Here is an 18,947-nt window from a genome sequence, read left to right on the forward strand (position 1 = left end):
CCCTAAATTTACAGCAATCAGCTACCAGGTGTTAGACAAGCACTGGAATTTAGTGACACCATCCTAGGCTCTTTCTAGATGCATTATCACTCTAATAGTTTCATACCACTGAAGGAACTGCAAAACATCTGGGTACTTTCTGCAAGATGTTACCTTTCTATGTGCTTCCAGACCAGAAGCATCAGAGCACTTACTGTCTGCAGACTTCCAATGGAAATTCTCTTGTCAAAAACTTTTAGCATTTCACATTGATAAACACACACATATATACATATGCATATACGTGTACACACAATACACAAACTTGTTTATTACTTCATGTTCCTTGTACCAGAATATTTGAAGGCAGGTATTCTCTAAGGCTTAATCCCTACTTATTATTCCCTTTTCATATATATATATATATGAATATATATATATTGTTTTTCTTATTATTGAAAAGCACGCAGAGCACTTCCAAAGCTATTTCACAAACTTCTACACTACACCATAGGATTTGGGGGGGGGGGGGGCAAGGGGACTAGAATTGAACCTAGAACCTTACATATGTTAGGCAAACATTCTATCACTGAGCTATACACCCAGGCCTCTTACAAATTTTTTTGAGACAGTTATCCAGGTTGGCCTCAAACTTGTGATCCTCCTACCTCAGCCTCCCAAGTAGCTGGGATTTCAGATGTGCACTATCATGCCTGGCCAATTAGGATATTTTTAAGGAATAGATGTGTAACTACTTCTTTAAGATAGTTATATACGACAAAAATAACTACACTTACTCAAGTAAAGTCAAGCTGACTTTTCACTAACAAAGGTTCTCAGTCTGGGGCTTTTAATCAGGGGGTCACAGTAATAATAAAATGATGTAAATCTGAATGAAAAGCTTTTTATTAACCTCTATGAAAACTAGCAGTTCCTTCATCAAGTTATGGTCAACAAACCACAGTAATATTTTAAGTATCTATGCACTTGTCATTTAATGGAAATTATAGGTATTTTCATATTATATTACAAATATTGCAGGCTCATCACGATTTAAAATTACAGTGAGTAGCAAAATCCTTCCTAAAGCTTATACTCTAATGTAACAAACATACATTATCAACCACAAATTTATATTTTGAATATGTGTTAATGGTGCTTTAAGCTAATTGGTTTCCTTTTTAATCCTATGTATTTTATTTCATATAATCGTGAATCATCATTCTTGGGCAGAATTCACAGGATTCTCCAGACTAGGTCCTCACCAAAGAGCTCCTTGGCACCAAAACTGGTTAAGTGCTGTGGCACACAGAGTAGGTAAAGCAGTGACAACTTTCAAGGACCATCATAATTAACTATCCTATCAGCTCTAACAAAACGACAGGCTGATTTTAAAATATATATATCCCTATAAATATATATCCCATTTCTGACTAGAAGAACACAGGAAGACATTTTTAAACTGATTGTTTTTACCTGAAGAACAAAAAGTACAGCTATTAAAAAATATATACATTTTTGAATACCTATTAACATGTTTTAAGAAAAATAATTGGAGCAGAACAATAAGTGCAGGATTGTAAGTATTTAGGTACTCAGGAAGCTTTAATAGTAACTACATACACTGTTTAGTAACCTTTACTTATAAGGACCAAAACCAATAATAGAATTCTTTAAAATGATGTGTAAAAGTGTCTTCATTTCTAGTTTCCAATGGGGTTGGGGAATTTAAATACACACATTTGTAAAAGTATGAAAACTAGAGCTTAACCTTTATTGATGAACTATTGAGGTGATAGCTAAAATGACTTACAAGGGAATTCAAAGAAAACACATACCTCTCCTATTGAAAGAGAGCTGTAAGGAAAAGAGTTCAAATTAATTTAATTTCCCCCACTACTTCCTTTTTTAAGTCAGAAATAACAGAGTATTTCTTAATGACAATTTTAGTATTTGAATATACATTTTCCTTAAATTTTATCTAATCAATGTAGGTTTTTACTTAAGTCATAATTTTACATTTATATCTGGATAATCATTTCACCCAAAGACATATTTACCTTCAGCCAGTGCTGGTGATTCTGTTGTTGTCCTTCTTTCTGTTTAAAGAAAGAAAAAAAAAAGGAAGAAAGTCTAAAACATTATTATACTTTTAAATGAGTTATATAGCAAATGTTAGAAATATAGCTCATGAATGCTATAATATGCATGTTCTATACATACATATTTATTTCCTTAGAGTAACTCAGCCACTGTTCACAGATGACCTACTAAGAGTAAAATGTTCCCACGTGTTCTGGTACCACCTATAATCCTAGCTACTCGGGAGGCTGAGGCAGGAGGATCACAAGTTCAAGGCTAACCTGGGAAACTTATCAAGATCCTCTGCCTCAAAGCAAAATTTAAAAAGGTTGGGAATGCAGCTCAGTGGTAGAACACTGGCCTGGCATGTGTGAGGCCCTGGGTTTGATCCCTCAGTGCTGCAAAAAAAAAAAAAAAAAAAAAAAAGAGAGAGAGAGAGAGAGACAGAGAAAGAGAGAGAGAGAGAGAGAGAGAAAGGTACCATGTTAAGTCTTGGAAAAACACAAACAAATGACAAGACAACCTAGATGCCATCCTTGCACGATGCACAAAGACCAATAGGTGTACCAAGAAAAAGACATAATTCTCAATTTATGAAATAAGGGATAATATAAGAACTAGTAATTCCCTTTTATTCTTGAAAATGGGCCTAAAATTATCAGAAAAGTCATGTTTATACATTCTTGGCACAGGTTAAATTCATATTAGTGTTGATGTATTAGAAACCAGTTTTATCACAGGTAATAAATCCTTACTCCATGAAAATCATCTATGATATATTTATTTACCAGAGGCATATTTGGCAAAACTTCAAGTAAATCCCAAATTCCTCTCTAGGATTGATTTTACCACCTCAAAGCCTAAAATTATTTTAGGCAAAATGAAATCTTTACAATAAGGGTTTTTTTGTTTTTGTTTTAAATACCTTTGCAACCAAGAGCAAGTCTAGCCACCATAACAAACTAGCTTATTTTATATATATATGTATATACATATATATATTTATATATATATACATACATATATATATATATATATATATATAGAGAGAGAGAGAGAGAGAGAGAGAGAAACATCTAAATAATGTAACTAGCCACCTTTTCCTAATTGTGTATTTTATAACTCAAAACACACATTTTTCATGTTAGGTAACATCTTGAGGGGACACTATCTTCTAAGATGGTAAATGATCTTATTAGTCTTCTAAAAGCTGAGCTGGGTGGGGGATATAGCTCAGTTGGTAGGGTGCTTGCCCTGCATGTTCAATGCCCTGGGTTCAATACCCAGCACCACAAAACAAACAAACAAACAACAACAAAAGCTGAACTGTTGGTGATGCTCTTATAGTTTTTAAGAAACAACAACAGATGGAAGTAGAATTGGCAAAATTTAGGCTCCTCTAGATTAAAACATTCTGATTCTGGGGGAGAAGGAAATGGCTTCTGCCAGGAGGCACTTCATGTGAAGTCTAGACAGTTCTCTCCTACTTCACACTCACACAGCCACTGTCTATTCGGCATCTCTAATGAGATGTTCAAACTTAACATGTCCAAGACTGAATTTCTCAACTTCCCTCCTAAAATCTGATCTACAGATAACCTCCCCTCTCTCAAGTGATAACATTTTCCTTTCCGTTGCTTAGGTTGAAAACTTTGGTGCCCTCTACCACTACTCTCTTTTGTACACTCAATATTCCACCTACTCTCTCACTAAAATCCTCCCACCTATTATCTCTGATTAACTCAAAGCTGAAGATTCAGCTGGATGAGCAGCGTTAAGATCTACTACTTCTGTGTTCAAGAGGCTCTAGGACGTAAGTTGCAAAGTTAAATGCACATAGGGTTGGCTGGGGCCATCTTTGATAGAAATGCTAACTAAGGCAATCAATATTTGTGTGTTTCATGCACACATATTGGCACAGTGTCATTGCTATTATTATCCCATGCCGAAAATGCAGGGGATCCAGTGCTAGACATTCATTTTAGATTTTAGACATAGCCAACTAATGAAATAAGTTTAAGAAACAGGTCAAATAAAACAGTCTATGAATGAACCATCCATCTGAAACTTCTGCTCTAAATTTCATTTTGTCTACAGTTTATTATATATTAATTCATGTCTATCAGTTACAGTATGAGTGGAAGCTATTTATGTTCAAAGCCTTACCACTGTGGCTTTTCTCAAAAGCTTCTCTTCCATCAATGTGATTACAAATTGGATGAATCTTAGCACCATCCGACTACAAGTCTAGAGGGGTTTTTTTATATTTATTCTTTAGGTGTAGATGGACACAACACAGTGCCTTTTATTTTTATGTGGTGATGAGGATCGAACCCAGGTCCCGACCCGTGCTAGGTGAGTGCTCTACTGCTAAGCCACAATCCCAGACAAGTCTAAAGGTTTTTTACATGTTAAAATTTCTTTGCCTCCAGCAAAAGATAAGGCATAGAGCTACAAATTTAGAGCTCTGAGTTACCTCTGCTGATTGCTAGCAAGTGATGTTACATAAAACTAACTGGTTTGTGCAACCTAGGCTGTACTCCATTTGGGTATATGATACAATTGAATGAAATTCAATTGTTTAAGGTCCCCTTGACATACAGAAAACAATCATTTTTATTTTGTTTTGTGGGACAGGGTCTCACTGTGTTGACCGGGCTGGCCTTGAACTCAAGATCACACCAACCTCACAAAACAATCTTAAAAACCACCTTAGTAATGGAAAATAACACTTGAATTAACAGGCCTACTGACCATGTTTCCTCATCAAACAATAAAATTATAAAAGTGCATTATTGGCTGGAGACATAACTCAGTGGTACAGTACTTGCCTAGCAACGCCACACACATACATAGAGAACATTATTTACTTCTAACAAATATATGCGTGTTTTAATTTAAGAACTTTTAAAAAGGTATTCAATATTCATTTGGCCAAAATTTTTCTAAAAAGCAGAATAGATGAGAAGGACTGGTCCTCATTAACAAAAAAAGAAAAAAAAAAGTGTGAAACTGGTATACACAATCATTTGGAGAAAGTTGCAAAGTTAAATGCATATAGGGTTAGCTGTGGCCATCTTTGATAGAAATATGCTAAGGCAATTTTTAATATATGAAATCAGAAAAGGTCCAAATGTACATAAAAAGAAAACAAATGTTTATCAAAATTTACTGTATACCTAATACCAACACAGATAACCCAGGAGATACCCTGATGAAAAGCAATATGTTCTTAAGAAGTGCCTAGACTGACTTACTGTGGCAATTAGTATTTCCAGTTAAGAGTAGAACATAGAAAGTAGGTATTAGGAAAGATTTTCTGAAGTGCTGGTGTCTGAAATGGGCTCTGAAGGATGAATAGAAATTTGAACGAGAGTGAAAAGATGACAAAAAGTTCAAAAGTATTCTAGGTAAGAAATGTATCATCACAGGGCAATGAAGAATGAAAAATTTATTTCTTAAGTGTCATTAAAATAAACCATGGAAAACTGAGAGACTCTTCTTGGTCTATATTTGGGAATGGATTAGAGTTTAACTTCTCAAAACTAAATCTTAAAAAATATAAGACAGTATTTTACTTTCTCTGGAAGAGTGAAATACTAAAATTTGAAGCATGAGAAATTTTAAGTGGAAAGACAGTTACTCTTATAAAAACTAAAAATAAAGGATATCCAAATGTCTTGAGAGTTTGCATGAATGTATATAATCAAGAAGAAAGATTATTACAATTTAGGAAGGCAAAATAGTAAATAAATAAATATATATATATAAAAACAATACAGCAAACTAGAACACTGGTTTTGGAAGAAGACCAGGGTAGAGTCATGACTTATTTTTTCAACTATTAAGTTCCTTAAGTATCTGTTTATTGTTTGTAAAATGAAGACTTTCACGTATTTAAATTATCTGGGCATCAGTTTCCTTTATTTGTAAGATAGCAAATATAATCTAGAGTGTGTGAATATTAAGGGAAATGTTAGTTATATTAAACACGGTCACCACTTCTTAATATTAAAATTATAGTAAGATATACATGTTTCTCTAGTTCTATACTATATCTAAAGTGGTATACTTCTCAGAATAACTATGCCTAAGATGTATGAGAGTTCAAATGTCTGAATAAAAATCTCAGGCTTCTTTGTCATTCTACACCACGCTTACTGCCACCATATGGTTTTGTCAAAATAAGGAACAAAGTTAACATTAAGAGGTACCCTCCTTGCTATAACCAAAACTATAATTTCTATATAGGTACAAATATCAATGTATGTATAATATGCAGTCAGCCCCCTACATATTTGCAAGGTTCCACATACACAGAATTAACCAGCTGTGGAGTCAACCAACCGTGGAGTCAACCAACCTTAGATCAAAAATATTTAGGGGTGACCAAAAAAAAAAAAAAATGCATCTGTACTGAATATGTGCAGAATGTTTTTTTTTGTCATTATTCCCCAACAATATGGTATAACAACTATTTACTTAGCATTTACATTGTTTTAGGTATCATATGCAACTTACAGATTAAAGTATATGGGACGATGTATATAGGTCAGATGCAAGTACTGTGCACTTATGAAAAGAACTGAATATCATGGGCTGGGGTTGTGGTTCAGCAGTAGAGCGCTTGCCTAGCACGTGCAAGGCACTGGATTTGAGCCTCAGCACCACTTAAAAATAAATAAAAGGTATTGAGTCCAACTACAATTACAACTAAAAAAAAAAAAGGGCTAGGGTTGTGGCTCAGCAGTAGAGTGCTCGCTCACCTAGCACCTGTGGGGCTCTGGGTTCGATCATCAGCACCACATAAAAATAAAATAAAGATATTGTGTCCACCTATAACTAAAAATAAATATTTAAAAAAAGAACCTATTAATAAGCAATAACCCAGGCAATATATAATACGTGTCCCTGTACCCATGAGTAATGTCTACTTACAAACATCCTTCAACATCTAGGCACCAAAATACCTAAGTCAGTGCCAGGCAGTCTTGCCCCAACTTTCTCAGATGGAACTACCACATCCATATTGAATCTATCAGAATAGAGAGCAAGAGGTGTGTGTCAGGGTAGGTTTTGGGGGTGTCAGAGGAGGAGAAAAAAATCAGAGACCTGATCGGGTCTCTGATTTTTTTCTCCAGGGGGTGCCCAGAGCTCAAGTCTATATATATATCCGTGTGGTCAGAGTATACGCACAAAGCTCTCCTGAGTCCTGACAAGCCATGTGTACAGTATGCATTTATGCACCAGGCAGCTGCTAGAACCAGGCCCAGAAGGCCAAGAATCTCCACACATAGCCCTAATCTCAGAAGTGATATGTCTACATTGCACTTGACATACACAGATGTGGCACCCCTGTGCAGAAGACCACATGAACACTCTGCATAATTATCCTCTCTATGACCCACATAAATCTTTGTTAAAATAACTTAAAAATGTTTAGAATACATCAATGTCTTGATACCTAATCCTTAACTACTATCCACAGATACATTCCAGTTTATAATGTCATCTGAACCTGACAAAGGTCAATCTCACATCATCCTTGACATCAGCTTCACTGTTTAAAAAAGTGTGCCTGTAGGTGTGTGCACACACACAGTCCCCCCACATACACACACACATTCCCTTCTTTCATACTGTTTTGGGTTATTTTTGTTGTTGTTGTTGTTTGTTTTGGTACCGGGGATTGAACTCGGGGGCACTCAACACTCAACCACTGAGTTATATCCCCAGCCCTATTTCATATTTTTAAAAATTTAGAGACAGGGTCTCACTGAGTTGCTTCGTGCCTTAATTTTGCTGAGGCTGGGTTTGAACCTCCTGTCTCAGCCTCCGAAGTTGCTGGGATTACAGGCATGTGCCAACCACATTCAGCTCACACTGACTTTTAACTACTAATGTGGTAGACACTTCCCCCTATATTTGTATAAACTAGTCCTTTCCCATTTTTCTATTAAGGCCTCACATAGTCATGTGTGAATTTTGTAGATCAGACATTCAATATAAATCTCTAATACTGAGTATAATTATCCTTTTCTACTTAGTTGCCTTTTCAAAAGTACCCACTGTTTGAGACACTGCTCAGCACTCTGCATTACTTATTTCATTAAAGCCTAAAAACCTAGTAAGATAAAATTATTAGCCCCTTTTCACTCATGATAAATCAGAGGTTTCAAAGGGTTGATTAAGTATCTTGCCCAAGGTCATGATTAGGAAGTAGGCAAGGGAAATGAGAAATTCAGGAGAGAAGAGAAAGATTTCTTTTGTTCAAGAAACAACTCTGTTTAATACATAATAATATTCCTTTCTGTAAATGTGAATTCTATAACTCAAATACTACTTTCTCCCTAACTTTTATTTTAAAATTTAAAATGATTCCTTTTAAAATAACTTATGGCCAGGCACAGTGGTACACACCTGCAATTCCAGTGACTCAGGATGCTGAGACAGGATGATCATAAGTTCGAGGCCAGCCTCAGCAACATGGTGAGACCCTCTCAAAATAAAAAAAATAAAAAGAACTAGGGATGTAGCTCAGTGGTAAAGTGCCCTTACGTTCAATCCCCAGTACTACTACTACTAACATTAATAACAGAGAGCAGAACTGAGAAACGAGGCAAGGGCTTGTTTAAGATGATCACCTGGCCTTGGGAACATAACTTAGAACTTTCTTACTCTGGATCTCCTGGTTGCTGTCAACACCTTGCCCTGACTACTAAACATTCTACAATAGGCATTTTTTTTTTTGATACTTCAACTTAGGTATGTTTTGCAATGTACAGCAATAAATGCAAAGACTGCAAAATGCATTCTGACAGCAGATGCTGTATGCTATCAGGTTGAACTAAAGATTCCACAAATTTAAGATATGTTCTGTAAAACAAATTTCAAATGCTATAAAATTACAAATTCAAATAATTAAGATACAAATAGTGTTTTGGGCACTGTCCATTTATCTACTCTGTATGCTCACAATTCCTTCTGAAATCTGCATACTTGATTTAATTTTAAAGGACTGGAACAAAAGGCAGGTAAAGACAAATGAAAAAGAGAACTTTACAATTTTACATATAATGAAAACAACATTTCTCCCAGGGTCAATTTTAGAATAGAGCAAATAAATACATCTTTGAATTTATACATCCTGCTAAAAATACAGATATCCAAAATTATGTCAAGTTTTAATTTACTGTCCAAATTAAAAAGCTGTTTTAAAATAAGATACAATCTGACTTATTTGGAAATGCAAGGTTGGTTCAGAATATCTAAAAATTGTTTTCACATCAGTAAGAGATTAAAAGAAAGCAACCAGATTCCCTCAAAAGATGCAGAAAATGTTCATGAAAGCTATACTCACATGTGATTATAAAAAACACTTTGTAAAATAAGAATAGAAATAATAAAAGGTTAACCACCTTTACCAAAAAGCTTATGATAAACATGATTCTTAATGGAAAGAATCTAAAAACTTTTTCTTTAAAATCTGAAGTGAGAAAAGAATGTCATCCACTATCTTTATTTGTATTGAACACTGAATTGCAGTTCCCAGCCAGAGTTAAAAATTGAAAGGAAGAAACTAAAGGCTTAAAAATTTTAATTGTTTTGTATTTGTTCTTTTTAGATACACAAGACAATAAAGTATATTTTGACATATATCCATGGAGTATAACTTATTCTAATTAAGATCCCATTCTTGTGGTTGTACATGATGTGGAGTTACACCTGTCATGTATTCATATATGAACATAGGAAAGTTATGTCCAATTAACTCTACTGTCTTTCCTGTTCTCCTCCCCACTCCCTTCCCTTGATTCCCCTTTGTCTAATCCAATGAAATTCCGTTCTTCCCGTCCCTACCCTCCCTTGTTGTGGGTTAGCAGCCACATACCAAAGAGAACATTAGCATTTGATTTTTTGGGACTGGCTTATTTCACTTAGCATCATATTCTCTAGTTCTATCCATCAAATGCCATAATTTCATTCTTCTTTATGACTGAGTAATATTCCATTATGTATATATACAACATTTTCTTTATTCCTTTACCTGTTGAAGGGCACCTAGCTTGGTTATTGTAAATTGAGCTCCTAAAAACATTGATGTGGCTGTGTTGCTGTAATATGCTGATTTTTTTAAAGTCCATTAAGTATAACCCAAGGAGTGGGATAACTGGGTCAAATGGTGGTTCCATTCCAAGTATTTTAACGAAATCTCCATACTGCTTTCCATAGTGGTTGCACCAATTTGCAGTCCCGCCAGCAATGACTGAGTAAACCCTTTCCCCCCACATCCTTGCCAGCATTTATTGTTACTTGTATTCTTGATAACTCTCTTTCTAACTGGAATGAGATGAAATCTCAGTGTAGTTTTACCTTGCATTTCTCTAATTGCTAAAGACGTTGAACATTTTTTCATATATTTGTTGACCATTCTTATTTCTCTCTGAATTGCTTGTTCAGTTCCTTTGTCCATTTATTGATTGGGTTACTTGTTTTTTTGGTGTTAAATTTTTTGAGGGCTGGGCTTATAGCTCAGCGGTAGAGCACCTGCCTAGCACATGTGAGGCACTGGGTTAAATCCTCAGCACCACATAAAAAAATAAATTTTAAAAAAAGGTGGGGGCTAGATTGTGTCTACCCACAACTAAAAAACAGTGTTTAAAAAAAAATTTTAATTCTTAAAAAAATGTAAGGAAATAATAAAACCTCTACTTTTATCAAAATGGTTGCTTACAAAGAAAACACCGAAATTGTATGATTCATAAATCTGATTATTATTGATAAAGATATCAGTTGTTTCATCTCAAGTAAAAAGTAAAAAATAAAAATAAAAAAAAATCCCGTCCTCGAAGTTATCATTTGCAGTAATGAAAAGCAATATAGTGACAAGAAATAAATCTAACAAAAGTTGTACAATACCTATATAGAAAAGTTATAAAACTTAATAGAAAGCCATAAGTAAATACAAAGATGCCACATTCACAACTAGAAACTCCATACTGTAAAAATTGTTAGAGTCTGTAAACAAGTCAAGATAGCGCCTAGCATTTTGCCAGAGGGAGTGGTCTGTGAAGTAACGCCAGCGAGCCATTAAGTGTGGAGATTCCTTATTGGTTGACTGCTGTATCTAGTTTATGTTAATTAAGATAAGCTGTGTGGAATGTATAAATACCTCTGGTGTCCTACAATAAACGGCTCCCACTCCTGCTGTATCAATCTACTCAAGTTGTTCGTCACCCCCCGGTTATTTTGCTACAGCCAGACTTCGGCAAAAAATGACAATTTTCATAAATCCAAATTCTCCCAAATTCACATAAATGCATTTCCAATCAAAATCCCAAAAAGGATTTTTTTGTGAAATAAAAGCAGATTCTAAAATTTACATGGAAAAGCAAAAATTCAAGAATAGTCAAAATGATTATGGAATCATGTAGAACAACTTGCCAAACTGGATATCAAGGTTCAAAATAATACCATAGTAATTACAATATAATAGTATTTAGATAAATACACACTGGCAAATGAAAAGAACACACTGTCTAGAAGCAGAATACACAGTCCAATAAACATATACAGACTAAAAAAAGTACGCAAATGTTAAGGGATCACACTGCAGACTATGGGGGAAAGGAGGAGACTGTTGCATAAATGGGGCTGGGGTAGCTGTTCTTCATAAAGGAAAAAAGTACCTATCCTACATCATGCATAAAAATTAGTTTCCCATGGGCTAGGTGTAGTGGTACACACATGTAATCCTAGCTATTTGAGAGGCTCAAGCAGGAAAATCCCAAATTTGAGGCCAGCCTGAGAAACTTGGAGAGACTCTATGTCACAAAACAATAAAAACAAAAGTGGGGGGCTAAATGCAGCTCATTGGTAGAGCATTGATTAAATCATTGTACACAGGGAAGTACAAAGACTTCCATGAGACTAAAATCTCAGTTTAATCTCAGTTTCCATGAGATTAAAAACTTAAATATATAAGGAAAAACTCAAAACTACTAGAAGGAAATACAGAATGCTTCTTTTTGATTTCGGGGAAAAGAAGAAGGGCTCAACTTAAAGGCTGCAAAAACTTGAAGAATTAGCCACAAATGAAAAGATGGATAAATTTGACCAAAATAACAGCAAGAATTTATATTTATCAAGACATTAAAGAAACTAAACATATAAACCACTGGGCTATAAGACGATATCACAGCACATATATTAGAGAAAGAATTAGTATCAGGCTTGGGATGTGGCTCAGTGGTAAGCACCCCTGGATTCAATCTCTGGATTCTGTCCCCTCGACCCCGCAAAAAAAGAATCAGTATCTAAAATACTGAAGAATTGCAAAATTTGGTAGAACAAGACAATGAAATCAATTTTTTAAAATGGATCAGTCATCAGGAGCACTCTACTACTGAGCTACACCCCAGTCCTCTTTTTTTTTTAAATGTATGTATTTATTTATTTTACAAATGGAGTATAGCTTTTTATTTCTCTGGTTGTACATGATGTAGAGTTACACCATTTGAGCAATTACACTCATACTAAGGGGTAATAATATCCATATCATTCTACCATCTTCTCCTCCCATGCTCCCCACTCCCCTCCACGTTCCCTTCCTTCTCCTCTGGCTCAATCCAAAATTCCTCCCCACCCCCCTAACCCCTCTCCCCCATTATGGATCAGATCAGCATCCACTTATCAGAGAAAACATTTGGCCTTGTTTTTTTTTGACACACCAACCTTTTTATTGAGACACGGTATCACTAAGCTTCAGAAGAAGCTGGCCTCAAATTTGTGATCCTTCTGCCTCAACCTCTCAAATCATTGGGATTGCAGGGGTGTGCCACTGCACCCAGCTATAAATAGGCATTTCCAAACACACAGAGACATATACACACAAAGGCAAATAAACACATGGGGGGGGGGGAACGACACACCTTCAACCTTGATGCTTAACTAACACCACATGAAATATCATTTTACATCCATTAGGTTAAGTAAAAATGCAGCTGACAATATCAAGTGTTGCCATGAAGATGTGTAAGATGATTTTCTTCGTCACCCAATGTATGATATTATAAATCGCTATAATCACTGTAGAAAACATTAGGCATTCTTATTATTTGAAAACACTTCATACCCTATAATCTAACAATTCTATGCTCAAGTACATACCAAGAGAATCTCATAAATCAATGTGCTAAGAAACATCAAAGCACGTTCTAAGTAGCTTTATTTACTGTGGCCTTATTTGTTAGGGAAGGGGTAAAAATGTTCCCTGACAATGAACAAATTGTGGCTTTTCAGAGCAATGAAAAGAGCTATGATTTGGAACAATGAATTCATGAAGTCTCAGAAGACTACCTACATATTTTTTTATAAAGCTCAAAAACAGTAAAACTGAATTTTACATTATTTAGAGAAATAAATAATTTTTTTTAAGCTGTAAGAGTGATAAACAGCTGGACCTGGTGGCGCACACCTACAATCCCAGCAACTTGGGAGGCTGAGGCAGGAGAATTGCAAGTTCGAGGTCAGCCTCAGCAACTTAGCAAGACCCTGTCTCAAAATAAAAAGCACTGGGGATGTAGCTCAGAGATTAAGTGCCTCTGGATTCATTCCCTGGGTCTCTCCAACCCTCCCCCCAAGCCCCTGCCCAAAAAGAAAAAGAATGATAAAGACAAAATTTAAGAACGCATCCCCCCCTCCCTGGGGGAAACAACTGTATGGGAAAGGAACAAAATAGCTTCCTAGTTCTTAATGTCTTATAACCTGCACATGTTTTTTTCCCACATATTTTACAATTATTTTTTTAAAAATTAACACAAAATTAATAAGCATTCAAAGGCTAGTAGGAGGGGTTGGGTCACAATCTGAGGCTGAGGATTGAGAATAGAGGTTGGATTCAAAGGAAAACATAACACTGAGACTTAATATTTGCCTTTTCCCCCCTTTGAATAATTCTATACGGTGATCAACAAGATGAACTGATGAGGCACATTTAACAAGTGTTTCAAGTTAAAATGATTCAGTAAATTTCTAATCTGATTATTGTGTTGATGGTGACAGGAAACAAGTATGGTTTCTACTGCCATTAAACTTATAAGCCTACATACAAAGCACAATGAACCCTAAGTATGACATGACTTTCAGGGATCTGCTCCACTTTTTAAATGATGTTTAAATATAGCTGAGTTTTTGAGATAATACTTTGCCTTTTCTTCAAGGTGCTATAATTAGCACAGAGGCCCTCTTTTCCATCATAATCAGTGCAAGGAGTTGTTCAATTAATTGAAATTACTGATAGAAACATTCAAAACACACACACACGTATGTGCATTCATGCACTATTCCTTTTATGAAGACCAAAGGAATATACTTTGAATACAGGTCAGAGCTAGAGTAACTCCATACAACATGATCTGAAACTTTCCAAATCTTTGCAGACTGCCAATGATCTGTTTATGAAGTAGTGCTTGCAAAGTTCACTTTAAGTAACACTAGTATAAATAAAGCATGGATTCTGGAGCCAAACTGTCAGGCTCAGTCTTAGACAAGTTAACTTCTGCTTTTGTTTGCTCATTATGGAATGGGGGATAACAACAATATCTACCTACCTAACTGGGTTACTAAAAGGATTAAATAAACAAGTATTTTGGCATTAAAAAAGACCCTGACACATACATACTTTTATAAGTTGATGTTATTATTATTATAGACCATACCATACCCATATATATTTTTCTAAAATGCCTAGTTCTTTCTTTATAAAATCTAATAAGCAATGAAGATACTGAAAATACAGAATGCTTTACAATTTTATTATTTTCTCCAATCTTCTACATATAGATCAGTGGCCAAACATCACTTCTTTCAGAGCCTATCAATGACCGGTCACTGTATACCTGTTATTCAGCAAACCACAGGAGATGTAGTTGCTGTCTCCCAAGAAAAAACTGATGTGACATTTTACAAAAATACAAAACCAAAGGGGGGGGGGGGGCTTCCTGCCAGCAAGGATGAAAAGTGTAGCAAAGAAATAAAAGTGGTAATACTAAAAATGAAATTCTAGAAGAACATAAATGGGGTTACAGAAAAGCTGCAAGAATGTTGACATTGCTGTCATCAGGGAAATCAAATGTGCAGCCAGAGGAACTTTGTGAAGGCAAATATATCTACATAAAAGAGGGAAGTGATTATATGAAGAGGATGAAGATGTCCCAGAGGCACTTACACCAGCCGGGGCAGCGGGGATCTTTATTTTAAAAGAACTCTGATATACTTGATGTATTTCATGACATTAAAAGTGCAACAGATAGCCAGGTGCAGTGGTGCACACCTGTAATCCCAGAAGCTCAGGAGGCTGAGGCAGGAGGATCGCAGCCTTGGTAACAGCAAGGTGCTAAGCAATTCAATGAGATCCTGTCTCTGAATAAAATACAAAATATGGCAGGGGATGTGGCTCAATGGTCATGCCCCTGAGTTCAATCCCCAGTACCAAAAAAAAAAAAAAAAAAAAAGCAATGAATAAAATGTTAGAAGTGGATCCAAACTTAGAATAACAACAATTTGGCCAATGCCTAGAAATGATGCTCCCTCCACACTGTAAGTTATACAATAGGGCACAAGAAAGCAGGCACTGGTCCAACTATTCGTGATAAGCTTTTATATAAAGATGCAAGACTCTAAATTCTCAATGCTTAAATTATACTAAGTAAATACCAGTTTTATTATTTCATCCATTTCCCTGAGCATTATAAGTAATAATAAGGGAGAGTTTACATTTTGACAAAAACTAATTTTAAAGACCACAGAACAACATGCACAAAGTGCAGACTGCCTTATAATGAGCTCTTAGAACTGAATAGTAAGAATTCAATTTAAATATAAGCAAAAGATTTTAATAGAAATTCACCAAAGATTAATGAATCATGAATACTAAAAAAGATCTTCAACATTATTAATCATTAGAGGAAATATAAATCAAAAACATACTAGACAGCTTGAAAAATTTTTAATGACCATAACAAGTGCTGGTGAGTATACAAAGCAATTAAAATTCCCATATACATCTGGAAACATGAAATCAGTTTAAAAACATTCTGGCAACTTCTTAAAAAGTTAAATATATACCTGCCTTATGACTGTCCTTCTATTTAGGTATTTACCCAAGAAAAATGAAAGCATATGTTCATATAAAAAATCATATGCTAATTCTCATAGCAACTTGACTTTTATACTAACAGCCCCAAACTAGAAACAACCCAAATGTTCATCAACAAATAAATGGACAAAGTGTGGTATATCCACACACTGGAATACTACTCTGCAATAAAACAACTGACCAACATACCGACGTATGAAACTACATATTGTATGAGTTCTCACATATGAGATTCTATAAAATGCAAACTAACCTTATAATGACAGAAAATAAATAGTTAGTAGTCTGGGGTACAGGAACAAGTAGGGTGGAAGGATCTCAAAGGGGAGGAGAAACTTTGGGGTGCTGGTGGATGTATTCATTATTCTCATGTTCCTAATGACTAAAACACTCAGGGTCACTCCAGGTGAACTGGGCTGCATGAAATAACTACAAGAGACAGAGATACCTTTTTCTTTGTGTCCTGTGATGGCTCCTCTAATCTTAACGGTCCATGGAAAGAGAGAGTGAGGGAGCATGTGCTGAACCCTTTTATTGAGAAGTCATTCAAATGAGGCAAGGGGTCAGGTTTCAGGGGATTGAGTCTAGCTTTGTGATGTTTGCCTGACATCTAGGAAAGCCACGTCTAAAGACAGAGCAAGAGAGGAGACACACATAGGAAGTTTCCATGGAACATTCTATCCCAAACAGGGCAAAGGGTTAGTATTACAAAGGAATAGGTGAGTGCAGCTCCTGAAAACACGCCTTCTACTTCCTGGGCTGGGACAACGCCCAAGTCACCACAAAATGTAGTAGAATGTAGCCTCTTGCTTCAGGATGGAAGGCGTGGGTCATTCAGAGTAGCTCCCCACACATTATCATGATTGTAGCCATGATTTCATGGGTCATTATCTATATTAAAGTTCTTCAAATTCTATCCTTTAAACATATGTGTATGTTTATGAATTAAGACACTGATAAAACTGTTTTAAAAAATGATTCATAGATCTCTTGCACCTGAATCTGCTAAAAATGTGGCTTCTCTGGCTTGTCACAATGGACTAAATTCTGGGGGTTGATCTTAAGAACTTGAATTTTCCAAGAGCCAGGAGACTTTAAAACACACTAGTATTCACTCTGTAAAGAATCTAATATCTAGAGTCTCTGAAAGTTCTCTCTCCAATCTATAAATATATACCTAAAACTTAAACTAATTAATTTTTCCTATAACACCAGTCCTTATGTTTGACAAGATATTATTTTATTAATACTTATGACAACATAGCCCTAAATGAAGCTTTTGAAACATAAGCATTATTTGAAGCTCATAAATTCAGAGCTTTAGAATTTAGACATCCTGATTCTTACATTTATATTTACATTTTAATAGTGAAATCTGGTCTATGGGTGATCTGTGAAGTAGTTCAGTGAAAGAAAATCCAGCTAGTCAAATAATTTTAAAGCTGAAAAAAAAAAAAAAGCTTGTTATAAAATCATATTTTATCCCAACTCCACAAATGAGAAAGATGAAACCCAGAAAGATTAAATTTAGGCAGTCAGTACTAAAAGGCAAATCTTTGTTCCACTTTCTTCTGAAATGAGAAGTCTCCTGCTTCAACTTTCTTCTTCAAAAAAGGCTTCCTTTCCACTACTTTCCATTTCTTCTAGATAAATTTCAGTGCTATTTCTCTAGTTCAGGGTTTTTACACTCTCATTCCTAAGTACAAGAATCTTTTAAATCTTTTACCTAATTCTAATCTTCCCCCAATCTATTTCTATTACATAAATACATGAATAGCTGATAGTCAAGCATTATGAGACACTAGTTATATCTTCTCCCTGCCCTATTTAAAAACTTTGCATAGCACACACAAGGTCCTGGGTATGGTCCCTAGCATAGAGGGGAGGAACCTTCTAATAGTTTCCAGTACTTTTAAGGATACATTCTCAAATCAGCACATTTAGGAAACCAGATTCTGGTTTCAAATTCTACTCCTCACACACATCCTTCTACAGTGGTCTAAGCAAAGCCCCAACAGCCTAAGCACATTGTGGTCCTGAAATGTGTTCCATTTAGAAAGCAATTCCTAATATTAGTCATATTACTGAAAGAAACTAAAATATTAGAAGGCGTGAAACTTTTGTTTTTCAAATATTTTGTGCCCTAGTTAATGCTCAAATTAAGTATGTTACAACAAAAAGAGACAGCACAGCATAGATTTATAAAAGGTTTAGTTTACAGACTCTGAAATCAGTCAGATCCTAGTATGAATCCTAGTTCTGACAACTGCTACCAATAACTCTGGGTCACACTGCTAGTTAAGTATAAGTTTCCTCGTCTATAAAGTGAAGCTAATGGTTTTCCTGTGGCACTGCTAAAATGATCAAACAAGAATCACTAAGAAGCCAGCTTCGGTAGTGCATGCCTGTAATCCCAGTGGATCAGGAGGCTGAGGTGAGTTCAAAGCCAGCCTCAACAACTTAACTTAGCAAAGTGGTAAGCAACTCAGTGAGACTCTGTCTCTCAAGTAGAAAACAGGGTTGTGGATGTGTGTGGCTCAGTGATCGAATGCTCCTGAATTCAACCCCTGGTACCCCCCCCCCCCCCCCCCCGCAAAAAAAAGAATCAGTAAGAATGCATGTTAGTAATTACCAAAATGCACAAAGTAAATATTCAATAACTCACAGTATTATTAGCAATGTACACATATATTAGCATGTCCACTTCTGAGAGAAGTGTGTGTATGTC

At 35.5% G+C, this 18,947-nt stretch overlaps 1 protein-coding gene across 17 annotated transcripts in view; it reads right to left on the bottom strand.

Annotated features, from left to right (window-relative positions):
• Cyrib (CYFIP related Rac1 interactor B) overlaps positions 1–18,947 on the bottom strand; it is a 135,657-nt gene that overhangs the window by 42,236 nt on the left and 74,474 nt on the right. For 7 of the 17 annotated variants that reach the window (XM_046464656.2, XM_058585734.1, XM_046464653.2 and 4 more), the window contains one exon: positions 2,040–2,078. The exons of 3 other annotated variants lie outside the window; for them this stretch is intronic. Coding sequence is in view for 1 of the 14 variants with exons in the window: in XM_058585727.1 (XP_058441710.1) it covers positions 1,818–1,836; positions 2,040–2,078; positions 8,482–8,523 (100 nt within the window). In the remaining 13 variants the exon portion in view is untranslated. Of the gene's footprint in view, positions 1–1,817; positions 1,837–2,039; positions 2,079–8,481; positions 8,561–18,947 lie in introns of those variants that run through there. 7 more of the 17 variants (XM_058585731.1, XM_046464662.2, XM_046464660.1 and 4 more) reach the window with 4 other exon arrangements.

This window comes from Marmota monax, unplaced genomic scaffold (assembly GCF_021218885.2).
Source record: "Marmota monax isolate L192 unplaced genomic scaffold, Marmota_monax_Labrador192_F-V1.1 WCK01_AAM20220418_F8-fsc00003, whole genome shotgun sequence".
Lineage (NCBI taxonomy): Eukaryota > Metazoa > Chordata > Mammalia > Rodentia > Sciuridae > Marmota > Marmota monax.